The sequence below is a fragment of the Bubalus bubalis genome, chromosome 11 (genome assembly GCF_019923935.1).
Source record: "Bubalus bubalis isolate 160015118507 breed Murrah chromosome 11, NDDB_SH_1, whole genome shotgun sequence".
In the NCBI taxonomy this organism is placed as follows: domain Eukaryota; kingdom Metazoa; phylum Chordata; class Mammalia; order Artiodactyla; family Bovidae; genus Bubalus; species Bubalus bubalis.
In genome coordinates, this window is record NC_059167.1 from 97,239,150 (window position 1) to 97,266,485 (window position 27,336).

The window sequence follows — 27,336 nt, forward strand, 5'->3', positions numbered from 1 at the left end:
GCAGGCAGGAGCTAAAGCTAAAGAGAAAAGACAAAACCAGGTCACGCAGAACCTTGCAAGTCACGTCAAAGATCTATCTGTACTTAGAGATGACCGAGGCTGGTCATTGGAGGTAATCAAAGCAGACTTCCCTGTGCAGAGCCCAGCACAGTGGGTTTAATACACATCTGTGAGCTCACTGAGTGCCTTTAACACACTCAGCTGTGGCTGCTCTTGAAGGCTAATTGTTTTCACTTTCACTTCATACTGTTGGTGCCTGGCTTTGTTAATATGGCTCAGTGTCTGTCTGGCCAGCATGGCCTCCCAGAGGTGCTTGATGTGATGAATCAGACTCTGAGCAGGGCACTGCTTTTTGTTATGGCTGCATTTGCCAGGTGACGACTGTAGACGAAGGTCAGAAACCTCCCCGGGGGGCAGTAAGGGGCACAGCAACCCATGAGCAAATTCTTCAGAAAGTGCTTTTCTCAGAGGCTCTTAAGGCCAAAACTGAGATGACATAAGAGGAAGAGTGTGACATGTACAACGGCAATGCCTGTGGTCAGCCTGCAAGACCGGGACAGGAAGTGGGGGAAGCTGGTTTTAATGAAAATGCCGTATCGTTTTCACACTCACTCTGTGTTCCCTGGGCCTCTCCCTTAGACAACAAGAAATGCTTGCTGGCTGGCTGGCTGGCTGGCTGGAAGGATGGAAGAACAGATGGATAGGTGGATGGAAGCTGGAGACAGGTGGTCTAGATCCAGGCCCTGCTTGCAGACAGACACTGAGCCATATTAACAAAGCCAGGCACCAACAGTATGAAGTGAAAGTAAAAGTGTTAGTTGCTCGGTTGAGTCCGACTCTCTCAACCCCATGGACTATAGCCCTCCAGGCTCTGTCTGTGGAATTCTCCAGGCAAGAATCCTGGAGTGGGATGCCATTCCCTTCTCCAAGAGATCTTCCCGACCCAGGGATCGAACTGGGTCTCCTGCATTGCAGGCAGATTCTTTACAGTCTGAGCCACTATAACGCAGCACAAAGTACAGGAGAGGGTGCCCCCACCTGCAGGCTTCAGGGAGACAGAGGTACAGGGATCCCCCCACTTTTTGAAAGTTTGCTTTACCTCACTTCTCTTTCATGAAAGACCTACATTAGTACCTGTTTTGTACCGAAAGAAATCCAAGGAGGATTTTTGCTTTTACGAAAAAAAAAAAAAAAGGTGAAAAGCAAAAATCATGTTCAGGTTTGTTTGGCGGTGAGCTGTTAGAGAGGCAGCCTGCATGCACGGCCCCCTCAAGTTCCTTCCCTGGGAGCCACATTCAGCATCTCAGCATCAAGCTGTGAACTGTATCTGAGCATCTGTGCTTTATCTTGATTTATTTTGTGCGTCCGTTAGCAAGATGGATCCTAAGATAACGTCATCTTCACTTTATACCATGTTGGCTTTTGAAAGGTTTCAAAACAACACCATGCTTTCAGATGGTGAGGGAGGGTGTGGGGACCTGTGTTTGAGCTAGGCCTTGAGAAGGGCATCATTGACTGAAGACAAGGAAGAACAGGACTCCAAGTGAAGAAGACAGCAAAGGGAAAGTCAGATAGGAAGAGACTGGGTGCATTTGGGCCAAAGTCGGGGTGCCCGAATGGCAGTGAGGGAGGCGACTACAGGACTATCTGCTGAGATCCACTTAGAAGGACAAGTTGAAGTCTGTGCAAGAGTAGGCCTGAAGGCAGCTGGAGGGACGGGAGCTGAGTCTGAATCCAGGCTCTCCGGCCACTTACTAGGGGTGTGACATCACCAGGCCTCTCTGAGCCTTGCTCTCCTCAACTGTTAAATAGCAACAGATTCCCCTTGTGAGCAGTCATTGTGAGGCCAAGATCTTTCATTTAATATGCGTGAAATCGCCTTGCTCAGGACTCTGCTGTAGTGCAGATGCTCCATCATGGGTTGAACCATTCCCCTGCTGATAGACACTCAGATCATCTCCCATCATTTGCCACTTGCAAGCCTGCTAAAGCAGACCTCCTTGCTGATGGCTCTTCTCATGATGGTGGTGGTTAGTACCACAGCCTAGGTTCCCAATAGAAAGCGTTAGATCTAAGTGATCTAGAAGGGTGTCCACTATATAGTAGAGATTTTGAAAGAAATGAGGAAAGGAAGTATCAGAACAGTGTTTTACATGTGTCTGGTACAGGCAGAGCCTCAGAGAAAGAATGGATGGTCCCCGTAACACCAAACGGTCAGCAAAGGTCACCTTCCCAGCGCGAGGGCTTGGGTATGCAATGATCCAAACAGTTGGCCCTTCCTGTAACCTCAGAGCCCTTGGTTTACTGCAATAAGCAATGTCATCGCTTTTAAAGTTTGAAAGGAAGGTTCAAGAAAGTGCTTTTTATATTAGCTGTGATGGTAACAATGATAGTGATCATGAAGACAGTGATCTTGGCGTAGTGACCCCAAGGGCCATGATCCTCTAAGGCCATCATTCTACCCACAAAGCTCCACACGAAAGCTCATGCCTTACAAAGGTCACTGGAAACTTCTGGGAAACAGAAACATAACCGAAGTGGTTGTTCTTTGAAACTCCAGGAACTCCATGAAGAAAGGAACCAGTGCTTTCTTTGTGGTGGTTGTGGCCATGGCCCCAGCACCTCAAACAACAATGGGCACGTTGTAGATTCAAAAAGAAATATTTGCTGAAAAGAGCAGAGAGGGGGAGGCGACAGAGGGAAGGAGGGAGGGAGGGAAAGAAGAATTAATTTTTAATTATATGAGAGGCCTGTTTATTCAGATTTGAAAGTCTTCAAGCGTTAACTAAAACATCAGTTCAAAATACCTAAACCTGGCTATTAAGGAAACTCAGAGGAAATTTTGATCAGAAATAGGTGTTCTCATATAGTGAAAATGAGTATATTACCCAAGGCAATTTATAGATTCAATGCAATCCCTATCAAGCTACCAACAGTATTCTTCACAGAGCTAGAACAAATAATTTCACAATTTGTATGGAAATACAAAAAACCTCGAATAGCCAAAGCGATCTTGAGAAAGAAGAATGGAACTGGAGGAATCAACCTACCTGACTTCAGGCTCTACTACAAAGCCACAGTTATCAAGACAGTATGGTACTGGCACAAAGACAGAAATATAGATCAATGGAACAAAATAGAAAGCCCAGAGATAAATCCACGCACATAAGGACACCTTATCTTTGACAAAGGAGGCAAGAATATACAATGGATTAAAGACAATCTCTTTAACAAGTGGTGCTGGGAAATCTGGTCAACCACTTGTAAAAGAATGAAACTAGAACACTTTCTAACACCATACACAAAAATAAACTCAAAATGGATTAAAGATCTAAACGTAAGACCAGAAACTATAAAACTCCTAGAGGAGAACATAGGCAAAACACTCTCTGACATACATCACAGCAGGATCCTCTATGACCCACCTCCCAGAATATTGGAAATAAAAGCAAAAATAAACAAATGGGACCTAATTAACCTTAAAAGCTTCTGCACATCAAAGGAAACTATTAGCAAGGTGAAAAGACAGCCTTCAGAATGGGAGAAAATAATAGCAAATGAAGCAACTGACAAACAACTAATCTCAAAAATATACAAGCAACTCCTACAGCTCAACTCCAGAAAAATAAATGACCCAATCAAAAAATGGGCCAAAGAACTAAATAGACATTTCTCCAAAGAAGACATACAGATGGCTAACAAACACATGAAAAGATGCTCAACATCACTCCTTATCAGAGAAATGCAAATCAAAACCACTATGAGGTACCATTTCACGCCAGAATGGCTGTGATCCAAAAGTCTACAAGTAATAAATGCTGGAGAGGGTGTGGAGAAAAGGGAACCCTCTTCCACTGTTGGTGGGAATGCAAACTAGTACAGCCACTATGGAGAACAGTGTGGAGATTCCTGAAAAAACTGGAAATAGAACTGCCTTATGATCCAGCAATCCCACTGCTGGGCATACACACTGAGGAAACCAGAAGGGAAAGAGACACGTGTACCCCAATGTTCATCGCAGCACTGTTTATAATAGCCAGGACATGGAAGCAACCTAGATGTCCATCAGCAGATGAATGGATAAGAAAGCTGTGATACATATACACAATGGAGTATTACTCAGCCATTAAAAAGAATACATTTGCATCAGTTCTAATGAGGTGGATAAAACTGGAGCCTATTATACAGAGTGAAGTAAGCCAGAAAGAAAAACACCAATACAGTATACTAACGCATATATATGGAATTTAGAAAGATGGTAACAATAACCCTGTGTACGAGACAGCAAAAGAAACACTAATGTACAGAACAGTCTTATGGACTCTGTGGGAGAGGGAGAGGGCGGGAAGATTTGGGAGAATGCCATTGAAACATGTAAAATACATGTATGAAACGAGTTTCCAGTCCACGTTCGATGCACGGTACTGGATGCTTGGGGCTAGTGCACTGGGATGACCCAGAGGGATGGTATGGGGAGGGAGGAGGGAGGAGGGTTCAGGATGGGGAACACATGTATACCTGTGGCGGATTCATTTTGATATTTGGCAAAACTAATACAATTATGTAAAGTTTAAAAATAAAATAAAATTAAGAAAAAAAAAAGAAATAGGGGTTCTCAAAAAAAAAAAAAAAAACCAAACCCCCTCCAAAGTTAATTAAGTGTGGCAGTAACAGCCGTACTATTTGGGCTATTTGTGTAATGAAAAGAGCTTCTAAAAATAATACTTGGAGGCCCAGCCTGCTAGGCTAGGTGGCTGAGCCAGCTGGAGTGGCAGAAGGTGACCAGGAGCCGTGGTCCCCGTGCCGACACAGCGGTTGCAATTAAACGATGCCTCTCTTATTCAGATTGCAAAACCACTCCTGGCCAAGAGCCAGAGAGAGACTTCATCTGTGTCAGATGGCATTGAGCTCCTTCCTGAGAGGAGGTCCTCTGTCAACTTGATTTTCTTCACACTCCCAGACCCCAGGAGACTGCTGCTGGCTGTTCTCTGGAAAACCAGGATCCGCTTGAAAGAAAGCGTCCAGGAATCAAGCAGGGCCTTAGCTTGTTTTGCATGGATCAAAATCATAGAATATCACCACCAAGAAGGAATTTAACCTGATACTTAACCAAAAGAAGCATGGCGTGTGCAGGTATTCCATTGGAGTGATGTTTGATGTGGGACCAGAGGCGGAAAGGAAGAAGGGATGGAGGGAGGAAGGAAGAAACTAGAAACCACCAAAACACCTGTGTTAGAGTGCTGATAAACAAACCATAGCCAGCCACCCCACAGACTGTTACGCAGCCGTTTGAAAGACTGAGTGAGGTCTGCACCCGCTGACCTGGAAAGTGAGGTTTAGAGAGATGTCCAGAGCAGGGCTGGGGCTGCAGTTGGTAGACTGGGACAGCAGGCTAGATCTGGTCCTCTCTTTGGTTTTGTGTGTCACGTGAACTAAGAATAGCAATTTTACATTTTTTTGCCCAGAAATTGCTTTAAAGAGTTTGAGAAAAATTCAAGAGAAGAAGATGTTGCCACACATGAAAACGATGTGACATTCACATTTCAGTGTCCATAGTAACGTCCAGGATCATTCATCTGCACATTGTCTGTGGAGGTGGCTTTACACGAAACAGAGTTAAGTAAATTGCAGCAGAGAGCTTGCCGGATACAAAGCAGAACATGTTCACTAGCTGGCCCTCTCCTGAAAAAGCTGGTTGGATTCTTGTTCAGAGTATGGTGACGTTTTACAAAGCTAGAGTGTAGAACACTGTTCTCAGCACTTGGCAGAGTCAGTGTATTAACGTTGCCTACTTTTTCATTCATTTTATCGTTTATCCACATAGGTGTAATGCCTACCGGTGGAGCCAGGCCCTGGAACCAGCAGTGACCCAGCAGTTGCAGCACCCTTTTCTCAGAGCGTAGAGTCTGTGTCTAGAATCTCTAATATAAACAGTATAAACATGAGGCCGTCCTACTGCATGTCCTGTGATGACTTGGTGGTCAGCCCCTGGCATCCCATCTCCCTTCCTCCTCTCACTGTGTATCCTGATTGCCCTGGTCCCTCCTTAGGGGAGATGCCGGACTGGCCTCCTGGCATCTTGAAGTGAGGTCAAGGTCTAGAGGTGTTCATTTTGAATTCTCTCGATCTGGTTTCAACATGCTCAAAACTCCATCTTTGTGTTTCTAGCTCACGCTCTCCAGTGGACCCTAGAGGGCAAGGCAGCCATGCCGGACCCCCATCACGTGGATGGGGGCAGCTGTCCGTCATGGAGAAGGCTTCGGCCATAGCTCCACATGAAACCTCCCCAATAAAACCAAAGCCACCACCAGACTCATGCCCCAGTGCCTCAGTCTCCATGCAAAAGCCAGAGAGTGGAGATGTGTTCAGTCCTGGGAGGAAGCCCGCTCTGTTGGAGGCGATTTGAGGACTGCGGTTTGAACCAGGAACCTCGCTTCGAGACGTCGAGACTAGACATCCCTCATCTTCCTTCCTACTCATGCCCCCCATCTTCTTGGAGATCATTTTATTTATTCAAGAAAAAACAGCGCTAGCTCGGTCCCTGGAGCCTCCCCACATTTGGATACTTCTCTCGGCTCTGGTGGGCAGCCTGGAGCCCAGTGGTGGACATAACTGATCTGCTGGGGAGCTGGAAGAGGAGCAACTGCAGGCCCGGGGTGGGGGCAGGGGGGCCACAGGGGAAGGAGCTGTAGGGACCCAGGATGGCGTCCAACAGTACGGCCTCTTCCTCTTGTCTGGACCCCACCGCATTCAAGGTCACCGTCACCGTAGTCCTCATCCTCCTCATCCTCATCACCATCGCCGGCAATGTGGTCGTCTGCCTGGCGGTGGGCTTGAACCGCCGGCTCCGCAGCCTGACCAACTGCTTCATTGTGTCCCTGGCCATTACTGACCTGCTCCTCGGCCTCCTGGTGCTGCCCTTCTCTGCCTTCTACCAGCTGTCCTGCCAGTGGAGCTTCGGCAAGGTCTTCTGCAACATCTATACCAGCCTGGATGTCATGCTCTGCACGGCCTCCATCCTCAACCTCTTCATGATCAGCCTTGACAGGTACTGCGCCGTCACGGACCCCCTGCGCTACCCCGTGCTGGTCACCCCGGTCCGGGTCGCCATCTCCCTGGTCTTAATCTGGGTCATCTCCATCACCCTGTCCTTCCTGTCCATCCACCTGGAATGGAACAGCAGGCCTGAGAACCACACTGACGGTCACACCGTCCCCAAGTGCAAAGTCCAGGTCAACTTGGTGTACGGTCTGGTAGACGGGCTGGTCACCTTCTACCTGCCGCTGCTCGTCATGTGCATTACATACTACCGCATCTTCAGGATCGCCCGGGAACAGGCCAGGAGGATTCACAACGTCGGCCCGTGGAGGGCAGCCACGCTCAGGGAGCACAAAGCCACAGTGACGCTGGCTGCCGTCATGGGGGCCTTCATCGTCTGCTGGCTCCCCTACTTCACTGTGTTCGTTTACCGGGGGCTGCGAGGGGACAGCGCTGTCGACAAGACCGTGGAAGACGTGGTCCTGTGGCTGGGCTATGCCAACTCGGCCCTGAACCCCATGCTGTATGCCGCGCTCAACAGAGACTTCCGCACGGCCTACCAGCAGCTCTTCCGCTGCAGCCCCGCCAGCCAGGACGCCCGCAGGACTTCTCTGGGGTCCAACAGCTCTCAGCTGGTGAGGCATCCGGGCCGGGGACCCAGGTGGCCGGAAGAGAGGCCCCTGAGGCTCCAGGTGTGGAGTGGGACTGAGGTCACGGCCCCCCAGGGAGCCGCAGACAGGTAACTCCCCCGGCAGTTTGCGTGCGGGACAGAGCATGGTGGAGGGGAGGGTCTCCCTCAGGGTGACAGCCATTCCCCAGGTGCTGCCTCGGATGCTGCATGCTGGGAAGCCTTCATGAGCACTTCGCAAACCCTGTGTTGCTCCTTCCTCCCAAACGCCCCCTCAGGTAGAACTTTTGACCTCCGTTTTCAAAAGGAGCAAGTCAGATCACAGAGAATGTTGCCAGGGCCCCTCACAGAGCTGGCATCTGCACAGAGCGCCCCTGACTCAGAACTGGTGGGCCCTCTCTTCTAGCTACCTCATCCTTACAATTGGGGGGCCTAAGTGTGCTCAACTCTGCCCACTTAGTTAGTGGTCACAGGTGTTCACTTAAATCCACCAACAGCCCTCAAATAGCCATGCAGTAGTGCAGCTGCCGGGGGCTTGAATCAGAGACCCCATTCAGCCCAGCCTTGAGCACCTGTTATGCACCAGCTCGTACTTTGTGGGGTGCTCAAGTGGAAGGGGAAAGAGGCTTGGCTGCATCGGGAAGACGCAGCCTTGAAAGCCAGGGTTGGGCATTGTAATTGTAGGTCTTAGGGGAAGATAGAAGGATTAGAAGTTAGGATGGGGGTAACCCAATCGCCTCTGTGCTTTGGAGAGAGGACTCTGGTTGTCCCTTCAGACGTGGACCTGAAAAATGAGATGGGGACATTGGTGAAGAGGGATCCGGGACTGCTCCATAAGAGGGAAGAGAATAGAGCAAAATCTAGGAGGCTAGTAAAAAGTGGGCTTGGAGACCACTGGATGTCTGAGACACAGGGCATGCAAGAGAGAGGAGGCCCCAAGACTCCACCCTCGAGAGGTACCCTGGCTGGAAAGATAAGGTCAGAAGGAGGTTGAGATAAACTCACTTGTGACAAAGCCCCTGAGGGGTATTAAAGGAAACCTCCCCAAAGACTTGAGTGGCTCGAGGAAGCTCACATTTGGAGAGAACTTTCACAGGTCTTGGCGAGCTCCATCTAGCTGTTGAGGGGAGTGAAGGATGCTGGTAGAATCCTTGACACATACAAATGCTCAGGAAAAGTCACCCTCCTTTCTCTTCCCACAGACCGTGCCTTTGCCCCCCAGAATGCTGGTCTGTGTGAGTGATCCATCTATCCATCCATCCATCCATCCACTCACCCATCCATCCATTCATTTGCAAACATGTGTCAACTTCCCATCACATGCCAGGAACTGTGCTGGGCAGCAGGGATGCAGAAGTGACGTTTTGGTGTCTGTTTTGACAGACAGGTATGGAAAGTCTGCTGCACAGCTTTATCTCGGCTCTGTGGCTTGAGCACACCTCTGCCCCCTTGGGCCTCAGCGTCCTCCTCTCATGGAGTATGGGGTTTGTCCTCAAACAGCCTGCCCTGCTCACCTCCCAGAATCACCCGAAGCACACGGGAGCCAAGGGATGCGAACAAGCTGTGTGAGCCCCCCGGTAGGATACTTGTCTGCTCTCGATCTCTGAGCACCAGACTCGAGAAAAAAAGCTTGGATGACCACTGCACACCTACACCCTCTGGGAGCTGATATTGTTGGGGACAAAATTGCCCAATGAAACTCCTGGGCCTTGCAAGCAGCTGGGTGTGGAGTGTCCCCCCTTCAATGTAGGTCCCAGGCCCTCCCCTGTCCCCTGCTATCCTTCCAGAATGAGCTTCATTGCTCCTGCATCCAGCCTCCTCCAGGCCTCCCAGCCTCTAGATTCTCCCTGTCCAATCCATCCTCCAAGCTGCCCAAAGACATCTCTCCAAAGTGCAGATCAAGAGGTCTGACACTGGATGAGATGACCCTGTCCTGCCACACTGCTTCATTCAGGAAAAGCAGTCTTAAGTACAAAGCTAATTTAGTTCACAGAACAAAGGACAAAGTATGGAGTGTACACTCAGGAAAAAGCCGTTGACACGGTTCAGTCTGGTCATCATTCCACTTGCTCTTGCGCTAACCAGTGGGATCCAGGTTAACAGGCTGCCTTTACCCCCAGGTCCTCAGGGAGACATCCAGTAAGCACTGAACCAGCACTGACCAGCCCTCATCCAACACCCGTTAGGTGCCAGTTTTACCTTGGCCGTTATTTCCATATACTGATCTGTGACAGCGTCTTATCCCCACCCCTCCCAGGTGCTGGGTTGCAAAGGGGGATAAAGCCGGTCCCCCACGCATGCTACCACCCTCGCCACCTGTAACTGTTCACGGTCTGGTTGAGGAACAGATGCCATGGTTCAGCGCTGCATGTGCTAAGCCTTGAAATCCAGTGTGCAGCACACCCAGAGGAGGCGGTGACAGCCCAGAGAGCCTGGGAGCAGCCCTCCAAGCTGAGCCCAACATGCAGATGGGAGCGACCCTCCAGGCGGTGGTGCTGGGGCCCCATTAGACTCAGGGCCGCAGTTCGTTCTCTGTACCACCTGTGAAGTAGGTGTTTAGCTTCCACGTTACAGATGGGGGGGAATGAGGCTCGGAGAAGTGACTTGTTCAAGGAACTCCCGCTACTGACGCAGCCAGAGCCAAGATCTGAGCAGAAGCAGAAATAGCAGCCCTGTTACTGATTGTCCTCCAGGTGCCCGGCACGCGGCGGGCAGTGAGTGTCCACCTCCTCTTCCGATCGTCAGCACCACCCTGGCCTCCAAGGCCAACTGAGAGGCCGGGCCTGCCTGGGTCACATGTAGCAGCACGGAACAGAGGGGTCCAGCGGAGGAGGTGGTGAACGGGCTGGAGGGCCTGGTCTATGGCTGTGGGAGTGGGAGTTCAGGAAGCTAGGGACAGCCAGAGGTTGCGTTTCCAGTGGAGGCTGCCAGGGTGATCAGGGGCTTGTGTGACCCTTCATAAGGTTGGCTCCCAGCTTCCTTAATGACCGATAGTACGTCCTTTCTGTTCCCCATTTGGGCGCAAAACCCAGCGTTGACCTGGCAGAGAACTCTTATCACTGCCAAAGGGCTGGGTGCCCTTGATTGGTGGTGGTGGAGGTTGCGATGGGGGATGGGGCAGGGGCATGGCACAGTCAGCCAAGGGGAGACTCCAGGAGCGAGTGGCTGAGCTGGATGGTCCTCCCCTCCTGAGGCCGACCTGAAGCCTCCTCCCCAGCAGGATGCTCTGTCTGCCCTTTCCTGACCCCAGGTGGCCGCCTTCAGCTCGCCCCTCATCACCTCTCCCCATCTTTGACCCCAGGTCCCCAGCCTCATCCCCTCTGCTCCACTGACCCTGCTCAGTAAACTCCACTGCTTTTACTGGAAACAGGCCTGGGTTAGCTCCCAAGGTAGGGCTGCTGTAACAAATGGCCGTGAACTTGGTGACTGGAAGCAACACAGATTTCCTCTCTGCTAGTTCAGGAGACCAGGAGACTGAGACCTAGGTGCGCATAGGGCAGGTTTCTAATGGAGGCTTCAGGGGAGAACCCCTCTCCTTGCCTTTTCTGGCTTCTGGGGGGCCACTGAGCTCCTTGGCTTGTGGCCCCTTCTTCATATCACTCTGACCTCTTGACTCCATGGCCATATCTCCTTCTCCTGTTCTCCGTCTGCCTCCTTCCTTTAATAAAAGAACTTGTGATTACATTTAGGGCCCACTGCAGTAACCCAGGATAACTTCCCCATCCTAATGTCCTTAACTTAATCACATATGCAGTCTTTTTTGCCACATAATGTTCTCAAGTCCCACCATGAGGACATAGACCTCTGGGGGCCCATGTGGAACTGTCAGAAGCCCCAGCTCCCTGACTTAGCATGAGGATTAGAGGCCCTTCATGGTTTACCCCTGACCACCTCCTGACCCCATCCCCTGGCCCACAGCCACCCTCCAGCCCCCTCTGCCCTCACCAGAACAAACCATTCTATGAGTTCATTCACATGCACTTACTGAGAATTTGCTACACGCCAGCACTGTTTGACGGTGTCACATTGAGCCAGGAAGAGGCCCTTGTCCCAGGTGGATGTTATTCTAGGGCAGTGGTTCTCTGAATGTGGGCCCTCGGCCGGGAGCAGTGTAGCTGACGTTGGCCACACTGCCTCATCCGTGCAGAGCTAGGATTCCAGCCCAAACCCATCTGACCCCAAAGCCAGGCTCTTTCCATGATGAAACGCTGAATGGACTTGAGTTCAGCCCAGACTCGGCGCTAGTCCCATAGATAGCAGATGGGAAAACTAAGGCCCAGGGATGCAAGCAACTTGAGGCCCAGAGCAACTTAGGGGAGGGGCTGGAAAGAGACCCTGTTTCTCTGAATCCCTGTCCAGGGCTCTTGAGTCCTTCCCCATACACTCAGCCACCCTATGCTCTCTCCCAAGGCAGGGAGACAAGCTTTCTGAGCTTCAGAGTATATGCGTCTCTCTCTAGAGACGGGGTCTTCCACCTCCTTGCAGGGTCCCAGTGCCCACTGCCCTCCTCCCCGAGGCCCAGAGGCGGGAGTCAGAACTCAGGAAGGAGAAGAGGCGCGGAGGGAGGCAGGGAGCCACAGGTGCCCCCTGCGGCCGGCCCTCTCCCCTCACAGGCCTCTGCCTCCCATCCGCCCTCCTTCCTTCTGCTGCTGGTGAGAACGTTTCCTCAGACAGGACGACCTTCGGCTCTGCCCCTGGGTGCTCTTGGAAGCGACCCTGAGTTCTCATCCTGACCCAGGAGGCCCTGCCCTCCAGCTCTCCCCGCTCCCTGCCTCCTCCTCTGCGGCCCTCAGTTCTGTCCCCAGGCCACGCCTCCCCCCAGCCCAGGACAGCTTCTCACCGCTCCTGGCACCACCTATCTGCTCCCCTAGACCGTAAGCCGCCTGAGGGCAGGCCCACATCTGTGGCGATTCCTGCCTAACACCTAGCACTGGGCCTGGCACAGTCTGCTCAGTAGTGTTTGTTGAATGAATCAGTGAATGCGTAAACGTCTTGTCCCAGGTCCATAGGAGCCCAGAGAGGTGACTAACACCACCCCTGCTTAAGAGATCAGGGAACCCAGTCTCAGAGGGAAGTTCCTGGAACCTAGTGGAAGCTCAGAAATTCCTGGTTCCTTTTTCTAACTCTGACGTCACTAAAGGGCTTGCCTCCAACTAGCAGCATCAGCAACAGGTCTGACTGGGGGATCCACAGCCTGCTGTGAATCACAGAGTCACCCGACATGCCCCCCAGGCGTGGTGAAAGGATCCGGGAATTGGGGTGGGAATCCAGAGTTCAGACAACCTGGATGTGGTCCATTGCATCTCCATGCTGCCGTGACCCAGTTTGACCTGAGGTTGGGAGCCAGGGGAGGGCGGAGCTGGCTTTATCTTCTGCTCCAAGTTCAGTCTGGTCTGGCAGAGGAGGCTGGGATCCTTTTAGCAGTAAAAAGTTTGCATGACTGATGTATACACGCTTCTTCTTTTTTTTTTTTAGTTCTACCAGTTTATTGCTACCAACCCGTGACCCTCCACCCTCATGCACACATGCTCAGTCATGTAACCCCATGGACTGCAGCCAGCCAGGCTCCTCTGTCCATGGATTTTTCCAGGCAAGAATACTGGAGTGGTACACACTTCTTCTTAAGAAGGAGCTTTGCTCAGAAAGGAAGCATTGCATAATTTACCCCAAACTTGTCCACTCATACCATTTGGGTTCTGAAATAGACTAATCTTTGGCACGTTGATTCCAGTATTTCTTTAAGGGCCTTCCCCAACACTCTTGGCATAGGTGCCCAGAGCAGCTGGTATCCTGCACCCCACTCCCCATCCCTTCCCAACCCCCACCCCGCCGTACCAAGGGGCCTCCCTGCCCCCTGCACTGGAGCCCTGAGGTCAGCTACCTTGTCACCCCACCCTCTGCGCCTGACGGTCACACCCCAAGGCTATTGGGTTGTCTTCCTGTCTCGGGGTGGAACTTAGGGAACCTTATAGGAGCCCTGGTCTTCCCCTAGTTAGGGGTTGGGTGATGTGAGACAAGTCACAGACAGTCTGAGCTGCAGTTTCCTTACCTGTAAAACGATGACTGTTATCAGACCTACTGTGCAGAACTGTGAGAGTAAAATGGAATCAAGGATACTGGCGTTTAGCACAGTTCCTGGCATGTGGCAGGTGCTTTAACAGGCACGAGTTTTCCTTCTTTGCCATCCATCGCTTTTCCTTTCTTCTCATTTCGTCTCTTTTCTGTCATTTTCTAGCTTTCTTTTATATTGCACTTTTGTTGAGATACACTTCACATACTGTAGGATTCACTCATTTCAAGCACACTTCACTGGCTTTGAGTCTATTCACCGAGCTATGCCGCCATCGCCACAGGCAATTTTAGCACATTTTCATGACCCCAGAGAAACTCTGTAGTCTTTAGCCATCAACCTCCCAGTCCCTGCGTTTCCCACCCAACCACAAATGCACTTCCTGTCTCCATGGACGTGCCTGTTCTGGGCATTTCAGATGATCCATGGTCTTCCGTGCCTGGCTGCCTCACTTAGCGTGTTCTGTTGAGGTGCCTTCTGCATTTTCTGTCTTTTCTTAATTTCCTTTCCTTTTACCATTCTGCTCTGTGTTGTCTTTCCCTCCAGTTCCCCACTCCCTCTGTGTCCAAGGTCCCATCTCTCTTTCACTGAGTGCTCGGGCTTCCTGGCCGCTCCGGGTCGTTCACAGCCCTAGGGGTGGGGGTCCAGGTGTGAGGCTACCTCCTGGACCGTGTGAAGGCCTTTGTCCCCTCTCCTGCCTGGGTGAGCTGGGAAGGTCCTGCTCAGGCCTGGGGGGGTCTGTCCTGCTGCACAGCGGAGCACATGGGCTGCACCAAGGCATTAATCCTTTTCATCTTCTGTCTCTTCAGAGAGTTTGGGGAGTGAGACCCCCTCCCAGCCCTGGAGTCAGGGGAAGGAGAGCAGAGGGAAAGGAGGTGGGAAGCCTTTTACAGCCTCACAAGTCAAGGAGAATAAACCGTGGCCCCCCAGGAGTCACTTGAAAGGTAGAGAACCGCTCATTTCCCACCCTCTGGGGACGGCGCCTTTGAAGCAGGCTGGAGGCCCCAGCGGTGCCCGGCTACCCTCCCTCCCTCCTGCTGGCTTGGCACAGACCCTGGCGCCTGCCCTTTCCTGACCCTCCCTTCTGGCTCCTTCTGTCGCAGGTCTGACAGGACTGCTATGGGGCTTCCTTCTCGGGGGCTGCAATGCGGAGGGAGGGGGAACTGTGCCGTTGGACCCACTGCTAGCAGCTTTGCACCGACAAGAAAAGGGTGAGCAAATTAGGAGAAGGCCTTTTCTCCAGGGCACCCAGCTTGAAAGTACATGGCTTGGCGAGCAGAAGGAGGTCTGGATTTCAGCCCTGATACCCTCGTGCAGAGAACAGAGTCGCAGAGAGGTCCTGCATGCCTTCCAGACCCCTGGGAAAAGGCAAGGTAGAGGGCAGGGCTCAGCAAGCCTCTTCTTCAAAGGGCCAGACAGGATAAGTAAGTTAGCTTTCCAGTGCCTGTCTTCTGTGGTAACCACTGCTCAACCCTGCTGGCATAGCAGGAAAGCAGCCCCTGACAATACAGAAATGAACGGTGCTGGCTGCCTTCCAATAAAACTTTATTTATGGGCGCCAGAATAGGAATTTCATATCATTTTCACTAGTCACAAAATATAATTCTTCTATTCACTTCTGTCAACCATATCAGGCTAGTGTCTGCCAACCCCTGCATACTGTGCTATTTAGTACCTCAGTCATGTCTGACTCTTTGCAACCCCATGGACTGCAGCCCGCCAGGCTCCTCTGTCCATGGGGATTCTCCAGGGAAGAATACTGGAGTGGGTTGCCATGCCCTCCTCCAAGGGATCTTCCCAACCCAGGGATTGAACCCAGGTCTCCCACATTACAGGTGGATTCTTTACCATCTGAGCCACCAGGGAAGCCCAAGAATACTGGAGTGGGTAGCCTGTCCCTTCTCCGGGGGATCTTCCTGACCCCCGAATCAACCCGGGGTCTCCTACATTGCAGGCAGATTCTGTACCAGCTGAGCTACCAGGGAAGCCCACCAATCCCTGAGGTGGGGGACGGAAAGGGTGCTAGCATTTACTGGCTTTGTGTCTTTGGCCAGGTGGCTTGCCCTCTCTGAGCCTCAACTTGCTCATCTGCAAAATGGGTATTAAAATACTTTCCTGTGAGGATTTTGATGAGGCTCAGCACCAGTTGATGCAAAGGCCTGGCACAGGGTAGATGCTTGTAAATGCTGGTTTTTCTTTCTTTCCCGCTCTTTCTCCCTTCCTCCTCTCCTCCTCCCCCCAATCCTGCCTCTCCTCCCTTCCCTCCTGTGGCCCCCCTGTAAATGAGCAGCTGCAAAGTCCAAGACAGGCTCCGTGGACTTGTATCTCAGCTGGGCCACTGAAGCACTCAATTTGGACCCTGATCCTGAGCCTCGTGTTCCTTCTCTGAAAATGGGGGGGCTTGGATCCATCTCAAGGGACCATTCCAACACTAATTATATATAAATGCTTAACAAGAGAGAGAAATTATGCCAAACCCCCAATAGGGTTTATGTCAAGAATCTTCTGGCAAGGATGGGGAGGAAGCTGTTTTTCATATTAATGAATTGCTCTGAGGATGAAGAGGCAAATTCAGTAAAACGTGTCTTTGTTGCAGCCTGAGCTTTGCGGGCAGGGGCATGCGCAGGTAGGGGTGAAGATGGGGTGTGGAAGGGGCTGCCAGGAGGGCCTCAGCCTGGCAGACAGGGGGCCTGGCTTTTTCACTGCCTCTGGCATGGACAGCTGTGTGAGAAGATTGCACCCCTCTCTGGGCCTCGGTGTGCTCATCTGCAAAAGAGGGCTCTAGCTCCTAGCAGCTGTCCCTGCTCCTGACAAGGCAGCAGTGGGTCACAGGCAATGCTGTGTTCCCTAAACCCACAGCAGCTGTTTGTGGCAGGGTCAGGGGACTGGGGCAGGGTGTGCCTGAGACCCGCTGGGCATTTTAGGGAGTCCAGAGTCCCCGAGGCTCCCCTGGGATGAGAGGGCCTTTCCTTTCCTGCCCGTTTTTGTGCAGAAAGATGGGGGTGGGGGTTGTCCTAGCTCCACAAACGGGCAGGTGGCTCTGCTTGCCTACATCTGCTAGTGTGGAAGGCTGCAGCTTGCAGTGGGGACCGCAGGCGCTGGGACTCGTGAGCGGGCGGGTGAGACCCGGGCCTTCCTCATTCCGGGATGGGGTGTGCCATCGTCCTCTGGAGGTGGGCGCTCTGCGTGGGCAGCAGTTTCAAGAAACCAGCACCCAGAGGTTTCAAGGAACTTCCCCTTTCCACATTGACTTGGGAGACACAGAATATTTAGAAATACTTCATCATCATTGAAATGGAACACAAAAATTAAAAGTCAGAGAGAAACCCCCGTCATGGGGCCATCTTCCACAAGCCCTGAAGTCACGCTCTGTACTCCCTTTCTGTCTCTGTGAGCAGATGTGGTCCTAGGGTCACAGCGACAAGAGCATCCATGCATGGAGTTCTCTAAGAGAGGTCTGTCTCAGGGGCTGCTGAGTCTTCCTGATTCACTCATTCACTTGCCCTTTAGAGCCCCTGCCCTGTACGGTGGGGGGGTGGTTAGAGGGGGTGCAACTAATGGAGCTGTCAGATGAGCTGTCGGGGTGCAAACACGTGGGGTAAGTGCTGGGACCTGGTGGGTGGGGGCCAAGAGGGCCCTGGGGGGCCCAGCAATTGGACAAAGCCTCCTGGAAGGGGTGATGGCTCAGCGGACTCCTGAAGGACAGGCAGGAATTTTCTAAGCTGAAGGGCAGAGGTTGGAGGTGCCATTCTAGGCAATAGAGGCTGGAAGTCGGGGAGGAGAGGAGAGAGGGACTGAGATCCACAGGGCCTGGGAAGCCAACCAACTTGCTTGAATAGAAAAGGTACTTCCTTTTCTAAAATTTGCCCCCATTTGAAAAGCAGGACTGATCACCCCAGCCCCTCTCTCCTTTCCAGGGCTGGAAGAAAGACCAAGGGCATTAATGTCTGGCCTAGGACAGAAGCTTAGAGCACAGTGCTGAGGTGTAAGGCTGTTTCATTCTCCTCTGTGTGCCCATAGGCCACCACACTTAACAGATGGTGGGGAAACATACATTTTCCAGGTCAGGGGATCTCAGTCACTTCCAGTTGTAACCATGGTGACTTTGGAAGTGGAACCCCACCAACGCAAAAGTCCCTTCCCTGCCCGCTCCTTCCCTGCAGGGTAAGCTAAGCTCCCGGGGGCTGTCTGGCTCCACAGTGTCCGTCTTCATCTGTGGCGCCCATGCCATGCCTGTTCAGGCCCCTGGCATTGCTGAGGACCAGCCATATCCTCCCACGGACCTTGGCCTCTACTGCAGGCCCCCACACCACCCGGCAGGAAGGCCCCAAGGCCCAACCACACACTGAGACTCACTGTAAGTCTGGGGTTTTTTTAGGGGCCTTCTGCACCCCCTTGGGAGCAGAGGAACTGGAGTGCAGAGCTCCATGAAGCCTCCTCTCTGCCATGTCTGCAGGGGACCCCCCTCACCTCACCTCCAATGAGCATTCTGACCCCAAAGGAGGGGCTGGGGGCAGGGCCCACTCTAGCAGGGAACTGGTGCCCAGCCTCCTCTCTGGGTGGGGAAGCCGCTCTTAACAAGGCTCCTGAAGGCTGGATGCCCTCGGATCCTCCCACATGAGTCTGTTTCCCTTCTGGATCGTGGCCTGAATGGCGGGACAACCGGCCCAGGTGAGAACCCAAGCAAGCCCAGTGCATTTCCAAACAGCGTCCCCCCTGCCCTGCCAGAGATAAGCGCCCAGATGCCAGTGCGTCTCTAAACAGTGTCCCCCCTGCCCTGCCAGAGACACAGAGCCCAGACGCCAGTGCGTCTCCAAACAGTGTCTCCCCTGCCCTGCCAGAGACAGCGCCCAGACACCAGTGCATCTCCAAACAGCATCCCCCATGCCCTGCCAGAGACACAGCGCCCAGCCGCCAGTGTGTCTCCAAACAGTGTCCCCCCGCCCTGCCAGAGACACAGCGCCCAGCTGACACACCGGCCTGCAACAGGCTGCCGGTGGTGGTGACCAGTACCCCCGCTGCCCTGCCAGAAGCTGAGCCTGGTAGCGCCTGACTGCCTGGGAGCTGGTTGACCTCAGGCAGGCTACCTCTCCATGCCTCCGTTCCTTCAAGTGTCAAATGGGCACGGGGCAAGTGCCCACTTCAAATGGGAGTTGCAGGGGTTCACGGAGAGAACAGACCCACAGGCCCTGAGAAGAGAGTCACCCACAGCAGTTCTGGTCAGGGAGGGGTTGCCCACAGAGCCTGAGACAGGCTGAAATATTCCCCTGTGTTTGCATTTTGCCCTTGTCTAGGCATTATTTTTGCTATTATAAGCAACCCTGTGATGAACATCTCCATGCAAATAACATTTTGTTTCTTTCAGATTATTTCCCTAGAAACTGAATTTCTGGAACAGGAATTGCTGGTGAAAGGGGAGGGATGTTTTCGGCCTTGTTACACTTTACTTGTTTTCTAGCTTGGCTGTGCTGTGCGGGGGAGGGGTCGCTGTCAGCCACTTCTGACCATGCAGCCAGGAGGGCCCTGGAGCCACTGTGAGGGGGGCTGACGAGGACAGAGGGCATCCTCAGCAAGGAGGAGAGGGCTCTGCCATTTAGGCTGGACAGGGGCGAGAGAAGAGGGGAGCAGAATGGGCTGAGGAGGAGCCATCAGGGTGCCCACATCCAGGGCTTGAGCCCTTCAGAGACTAGAGAATGTACAGCGTGTGAGTTGAAAATTACATTTTATTCGGGCAAAATGAAGACTGTAGCTGGCGGGACAGCATTTCAGACAGCTCTGAGAAGCTTCTCCAAAGAGGCAGAGGGGAAAGTCAGTATCTATGTGATTTTGGTGAAGGGAGTTTACATGCAGTCAAGCACATATTTTTTTTGCAGAAGGTTTCTGCTAGTCACGAGGAGGACTCGTCGCCATGAAGGATTTCAGGGCTTTCTAGATATGAGGAGATGCAAGAATTAGGCTCGTAGAATCAGCTCCTGAGAGGATCTATCTGAGGACCAGTTCTGCCAGTTTTTCCCAGGGCAGAGTACCTCATTGGTGCTCTCCACCCTGAACTCCTTCAGGGGCTGTTGAAAGTCAGCAGCTGCGGCTGCCCATGGTTTAATCCTTGTAGGAGGTTCATGGCAAGTGCCGGTTTGTAGTTGACAGGAGCATATAAATCTCAAATCTAAAGGACTGACATGATGGTGCCAGGAGCCAAGCCTGGGATATAGTGCCCGACTGGCCTGGAGCAAATGGCAGCCTCTCTGGGCCTCAGTTTCACATCCGTGAAATGGGTGTGACCCTTCGCCTGCCTCCCAGCGAGGGGGTGGTGGGGGAGGGTGGGTGTCGGGGTGTGGGGTGGGGTGGGCGGGATGGGAATGGAATGAATGATAGGAAATGACTTTGAGAGTTGCCTCGGGTACCGTGGGTTCTTTGTCCATGGCATCCACTGGCGTGAGTCGGGGGAGGGCGGGGGGAGGTGACTTCAGTTTTTAAAAGAAACGCCAGTTTCAGGCTGAGGATTGAGCAAGCAGGGAAGTCTCACATGGAGGTTACTGGAGGGTTGGAGCACCCGGACCGGGTGAACACCAGCTCCCCCCAGGACTGGGGAGATCTGAGCCAGGCCCATTGGCCGGGGAGGAGCCGGGGCAGGGAACTCCAGCGGGCGGCCAAGCTGCGCTCTCCCGAGCCGCTTCCACTTACTTGCTGTGGGAGTGACTGAAGGGTTTTGGGAACTCCCTCCACTGCTGGAGGTTAAGAGTATCATAGTATCAAACTTATCACATGGATGTTATGAGAGTTCAGTGTTAAGGCTGACCTGTGATCACTCCCATCCTTTCTTATTCTGCCACCTCACTTATCAGCGGAGGCAGAGGAAGGGTTGAGCGGAAGTAGGGCTTGCCACGCCTTTAGATGTCCCTGAAGCAGCAAACCCAATGTGCTGTGACATGCCCAGCGCTCCTTACCAGCTGTGTGACCTCACGTGAGTTGCCTAACCTCTCTGTGCCTTTGTTTCCCCCTCCATCACATAGAGGTGGATGTGTGAATTAAACTGAGCCACTATTGACAAAATGCTCAGAGCTGGGCCTTGCTGTCACCCGGCTGCTCGCAGGGCCCAGAGCACAGGCTTCAGACCTCACCACTGTGGCACAGAGCCCTGTTCCTCCACCCACTGGCTGTGTGACCTTGGTTAGGTTGATTGCTTAACCCTACAAAAAGCCGGTCCCCTCCTCTGTAAAGATGTGGGTCGTGGGGCCCCCGTGGCACGCCAGACTGACAGTGAGCGCTCAGTGTGACTGTTGGCTGAGGGCCTTAAAGAGGACCCCACGGAAACCAGCAGAGCCCAGCCCCGGAGCCACGGCTCCCCCAGTGGGGGTGCATGCTCCGTACCAGAGGTGCACACTGCCCCCCACCCGCCAGGGCTCCTACACCCACAGGTAGGTACAGTCACACTAACCCATGCAGTCAGCAACTCCTGGAGACCAGCCAGGCCACGCTACAGCTGAGACCATACCTTGGTCAGTTCAAAACACTCTCCAAGCAGAAAGCCTTCAGCGGTGCTCAGGTGCCTGTCAGCTCCAGTAAGGCCAAGCTGTTCTGGCCCCTGAAAACCTTTCCACTCCCCTCCACTGCAACTTCAGCTGACCTAGACCATTCCAAGTTCTCAGAGTACAACGCACGGCTCGTGCTGCCTCCCTGGGCCTTGAGAAACTACCCACCTTTCCAACACACCTGTTCAATTTCCACTCATTGCCCCAGACCCGATTCCAATGACATCTGCTCCACGACACCTGCCCGGATCCCCAGGGCCAGAAATGGCTGCTGTTCCAGACCGCCTGCCCACGCACACGTACTCACACTCTGATGCATACACTGCCATGCACACTCAGGCACTGGCATACACGCTCTTGGGTGCACACATGTGTGTGTTCACACACACATACCCACTCACATCCTTGAGCACCTCGAGACCAGTGACCTTGCCCTGACCATCTCCGCATCTCTCATATTAGTTCTCTGTCGTACTGATTTGGTCTGGAAGGGATCAGAGTTGGGAGTCCACAGCTGTTGGTTCACATTTGAGCTTTGCTCCTGAGTAATCTGGGGGCATCACTTACTCGCCTGGAGCCCCAGTTTCCTAGTCTGTGAAACGGGACACCCACACTTACCTTGGAGTGGCACTAACTAGAAAAAGGATGCCAAGCACCCCGCTCAGGACCTAGCACAGGCGCACTCAGTAAAGGCTCGCTTGTCACTCACTCACTTACTAGCCATTCACCAGTACAAGTCACGGATGCTGGCCGTGTACCAGGCCACCGGGGTTGCTAGAGTCACTACCAGCCCTTCCCTTGAGCTCCTAGTCTGGTCCCAGGCTGTGGCCCACCAGCATTTAGGGGTGTATGTTCTGGGAGGTCTCTACTCAAGATCACTTTCAGGAGACTAAAGTACCCTGACCCTCACTATCCTTTCCGTTGTCACAGGAAAAAAACTAAAAAGGGATAATAGTTTGTGACTGTTACTTATTACCTCAACTTAGTCCCGGGGAGTTCTGTGGGTGTCTTATCTGTAATGAAAATGAACACCGTTTTTGCCAAGCTCCTGCAGGAAGCCTTTGCCCAGCTTGCTCTTGATGCTTGAAGGACAGACAGAAAGCTCCATCTGTGGACTTAGTCTTGAGTGCCCACTAGCCTGTCCTGGCCCTCCACTCTTCAAAGCAGGCTCTGTGTTTACTTGCAGAAAAGTATGAGAATGCACTGAAAAAAAAAATCAGTTCTCTCATGGGCGAAGGGCGGAAGTTTGTTTATTTCAGCCAAATATTGGGTAATACTGGTTTGTGATAGTAAACAGTTCAATGAAGATAACACTCATGCGAGTGGGCTCTGGTAACTTGGCATCTGGGAATTTCCACCTCAAAGCTTATTTTAGGACAACCAGAAATTAGGTCTCCTTGGAGAAGAGGGGTCACCTCTGATTTTCATAAAAGCACAAGGCAAGGAGTCAGACACATGGTTTGTAGCTGATTCCCAGGGTACTAGGGGATCACTTCCCCTTTGTAAGCTCCTCTACTTCCCTCTTCTCAAGAACGAGATAGGACTTCCCAGGGAGCCGGCTCCCAGGATGTAGGTAGCCCGCCTGGGTGTGCCGGCTCTCCCAGGTGCTTGGGTTCAGGGGCCAGCCCAGCCTTCAGCACACAGTCCCTCACTCACCAGTCCTTGCTGACCCTCAGGGCAAAGCAGCTAACGACTGTACCCATCGCAGGAAAGAGAAGAAGAGGGAGAGGAGAAGAATCTTCTAGAACTCCTCAGCCTTTCCCTTCTCCCATCCCTTCTCCTGGCTTCCACAGCCTTCCCCTGGGACCACACCCATTTCACAGATGAGATGAGTTTCAGCAGGAGGTGGAATTGTCCGAGACCGACAGCAGGGGAGTGAGGCAGCCTCAACCAGAATGCAGGACTCCAGCTTCCAGATCTCACATTTGGTCCCAGTCAGCCCAACACAGGGCTGGTGTTCAGCAGGGATTGGCTGAAATGCTGCCTCTCGGTCCCGAGGCCCTGGCTCAGAGTGCTCTTCTGGGCTGGTAGCGGTGGGAAGGTAGAAACAAGACCAGCAGGTGACATCACCCAGAGGGCTACAGGCTGCCACGCAGCCAGGAGCAGTGCTGCGGCCCATCTGTGAAATCGGAAAGTCAGAAGACAGGAGCATCACCGTCTAAACTGAGAGTGATGGGCCGTTCGTTCACTAGTTCACACACACGACTGAACCCTGCTATAAACTTGGACACTGGGTAGACGATGACAGATTCTACACCTGTCTGTGGTCTGGGAGACAGGTAAACGGAGCGTTAGCCCAAGAAGGTTAGTGTCTCAGCAGAGGGGCTCCAGGAGGCAGGAGGGAATCAGTAACCTTGGGAGACCTCAGAGACAACTCCCCAGAGGAGGCTATGCCTGAACAGAACCTTGAATCACTCCAAAGTGCGCAGCAAGGAAGATAAAGGAATTTCAAACAATGACATGTATAATTGGGCAAGTATTTATAAGAAATAGCGGATTCTTGTATGGGTATGGTGGTTCTGTGTGATCATTTGTACTCTAAGAGGCAGAGGGTAATGGGAAAGGGCAATGACACTCATTGTCTGGAGTCCTCACGTAGTCCTGTAAGCTTGCTACTATTAACATATTTCACAGATGAGGAAACCGAGGCTCACAGCATGCCAGAGCAAGGCTTCTCACTGAAACTGAGTCCTGACCCCTGGTGGCTGAACATATTATAGTGCCTTCATGAGAAAAGATGGAGATTCAAAGGACTTTCCTTAGGAATGCTATTAGGACGCTTAAATGCCTTTAGCAGAAACCCAGTTATAAGAGGCTGGGATTGGTGGAGCTTGGGAACTGGCTTAGAACGGAAGAGATCAAGAGTAGCTTAAAGCTGGACTCAGTCACTCAAATGTCATCATACATTTGTCTTTCTCCAGCTTGCAACTAGTTCCATCCCAGCCTGCTTCATTTTCAGTTAAAGTCTCCCTGGGGTGCCGCCAGAAGCTCCAGCTTTACATCTTGCTACCTTAGTACCCACCGTCCATGCAAAATATGCCCCTTTCCTCCTGTTCCAATGGAAAGTTTTAGGCTTAAGTTGTATTGGCTGGTTTGGGTCATATCTCTACTGCTATACACAGATCTGGAGCCAGGGCAATGAATAAGAGGTAAATCTCACCTCACCCACATGGATAGAGTACGGGAAGTTTGGATCCCAATAAAGAATCCAGGTACCATTACCAAAAGAAGGGGAATTGATGAGGGGAAAGTAAAAATGAGATGTTTCCATAAGCCGGTACTGAATGGCAGATACTCTGTTATGGGCTCTCCTGCTGCTGCTGCTGCTAAGTCACTTCAGTCATGTCCGACTCTGTGTGACCCCATAGACGTCAGCCCACCAGGCTCTCCTGCCCCTGGGATTCTCCAGGCAAGAACACTGGAGTGGGTTGCCATTTCCTTCTCCAACCCCATTAATGTCTTCTAGCTTCAAGTGTCAGGGCAAAAATGGGCCATGAAGGAATATTAACCTTACTAGGGTCTCTAGACATGTGTAATGTAAGAACGTCTACATAGGATGGGAATCCAACTTCTCTGGCATGGATGGCAAGCTAAGTAAAGGCAGAAGAGCTCCATACCACCAGACACTGTGAAGTTAAATATGCATGGCAACACTCTTTTATAAGAGGATAGAAATTCTATATGGTGAGGAGCAAACAGAAGGAGAAAAAAAGGCTGTTTAAAACAGGCAAAAAATAAATAAAAGGACAGGAAATTTTAGAAAAGATGGGACAAATATAAAACACAAAATCTCATTGAATAAATTAGTCAAAATCCATCAGTAATCATAGGTAATATAGGTGGAGTAAGTTGTACCAATTTTTAAAAAGTGAAGGTTGTCAGATATGATTTTTTAAATCCAAACAAATATTTTTACAAGACATAGACCTAAGGAAACAAGAATGTAGAATGTATAAGGAAGGAAATATAAGATATACTAGGCAAATAGTAACCAAAAGAAATCTGGGTAGCTGTATTAATATCAAAGTGAACTGTAAGCAAAAAGGGTTACTAAACATAAAGATGGTCACCACCTTTTGAAAAAAGATTCAGTTCACTAGAAGGATAAGAATTCTAGACCTGTATATACCAAATAAATTTGCTTCAAAAGGCAAAATTGTCAGAACTATAGAGATTAATCATTAACATGAACAGTATTAAGAATGAAAGGGAGATACTATTATCGATTTTACAAAGATTAAGAAAGATAATAAGAACCCCTGATTAATTTTATGCTCCAAACAAGGGAAAACTCAGATGCAGTAAACAAATTCCTAGCAAAACAGAATTTGCCAGAACTGACTTGGAAAGAAATAGAGAACGTGAGTGATCCTATAACCTTTAAAAATAAAGTGAATGAAACATGAGTAGTTCTTGGTTTTGCTAAGGAGTTCCACCGAACACTCGAGGAACAGACCATTCCAGTGCTGCTCAGACTGTTCAGAGGGGAGAAAAGAGGAAACTCTCCTGTTCATTTAATGAGACCAGCAGAGTGTAAACTGAAAAACAAGTCTGCGAGGGAAGATCATAAAAATGAGAAACAACTCAGATGTCCATCAAAAGGTGAACAGATAGATAAACTGGAGTACCTTCCCATGCTGGAATACCTTACGACAGTGAGAATGAACCACAGGTCCACGGGTCAACACAGCTCAATCTCAAAATATAATGTTAAACAACAACTTAAAAAAAAGGTAGTACATAAAAAAAATACCCTAAATCATGATTCCATTTATATAAAAGTAAAACGCTGGCAGAACAACACAGAGTATTATTTACGAACACATACATATTTGCTGAAACAAGTCAGAGGCTGGTAAATTCTGTTACTTAACCTGAGAGGTGGTTACGCTGGCATGCATTTTAATATTTTAAGCCACACATCTGTGTTTTTTATATAATCTCTTTGATGTATTTTATTTAAAAATATTTAAGGACAGAATCGCCATGTAGCAAAAAGATCTAGCTGAGTAGACGAGTTATTTGAGATGTTTGTCTTCTTTTTGTTAGCATCTATGTTCTGAATCTTTTACTATGAACATGTGATACTTCACAATCACATTATTTTAAGGGATTCGTAAGCCTTTTAGGAGAAGGGAGGTAATTGCATAGCCTAGAGCTATCCTGTCTTCCATAATTTCACTAATCTCAGTGAAAGTCATTTTATCACACTTCAGGCTCCATCTGGTATGTTAATCCAAGGTTAGATCCCTGCCTGCTTGGTCAAATATGTACCCTGCTGGCATGGAGAAGAACTGGAGCCTCTGAAATGCCAGGGGTGTGACCTTGACGTCCAGGTGAGAGTGGGGCTGGCCAGACCCGTGGCGAGAGGCTGGGTCACGTGAGGCCTTCAGTACTGACTAAGCCAGGACACGCCAGGCGCTGAGGGAGGCTCGGGTGTTGGCTGAGTCCCTGTCCACAACGTCTTACAGAGTCACAGCCGTATCTACAGCGTCACTAGGAAGGACTCTAAGAAGAGCAATGATGCTCTTCTTTCTCTCTCTGGGGAAGGCAGTGAGTTTGATTCCTCTGCTGGCCAGAATCCCTTAACAGATCATGACTAGAGCTGAGGCCAGGCACGAGCTTCTGTAAGACATCCAGAGAGGACCTGATCTCAGGACAAAGCGAAGGCTAGCTCCCAGCTTGACACTGGACACGGAAAGCCACTGCTCCGGCAGCCTAGGCAGGGAAGCACGAAGCTAGGCGGCAGCCGCTGCCTTAGACAGAGCCGAAGCCAGATTTTGCCTGCCCTGGAGCTGCAGAGACCCGGGCAGAGTCTCCAGGGGCCATGGGTGAGCCAGGGTGGGCCAGGACTTGCAAGGACACCGCCAGAACCACAGCTGCTGGCAGATCCCCTTCCCTGTGCAGCCCACGGTCCTCTCCCAACTGTATTATGTGCACCTAAGATCTCCACACCCCTGGCTGTTTTCACCAAAGTAGATTGATAGGACTTTATATTATCACCACAGATGGAAACTCAATATCACTTGTGGGAAACGGAAGTACTTGTGCACACAGAAACAGTGACACAA

At 51.3% G+C, this 27,336-nt stretch overlaps 1 protein-coding gene across 10 annotated transcripts in view; it reads left to right on the top strand.

Annotated features, from left to right (window-relative positions):
• Positions 1-27,336, top strand: part of HRH2 (histamine receptor H2) — a 55,060-nt gene that overhangs the window by 24,005 nt on the left and 3,719 nt on the right. For 5 of the 10 annotated variants that reach the window (XM_006047244.3, XM_044925485.1, XM_044925486.1 and 2 more), the window contains one exon: positions 6,169-7,777. In XM_006047244.3, coding sequence (XP_006047306.2) covers positions 6,702-7,777 — 1,076 coding nt within the window. In that variant the 5' untranslated portion in view covers positions 6,169-6,701. Of the gene's footprint in view, positions 1-4,960; positions 5,134-6,168; positions 7,778-14,545; positions 14,681-14,839; positions 15,506-27,336 lie in introns of those variants that run through there. The other 5 variants (XM_044925484.1, XM_044925483.1, XR_006543092.1 and 2 more) reach the window with 4 other exon arrangements.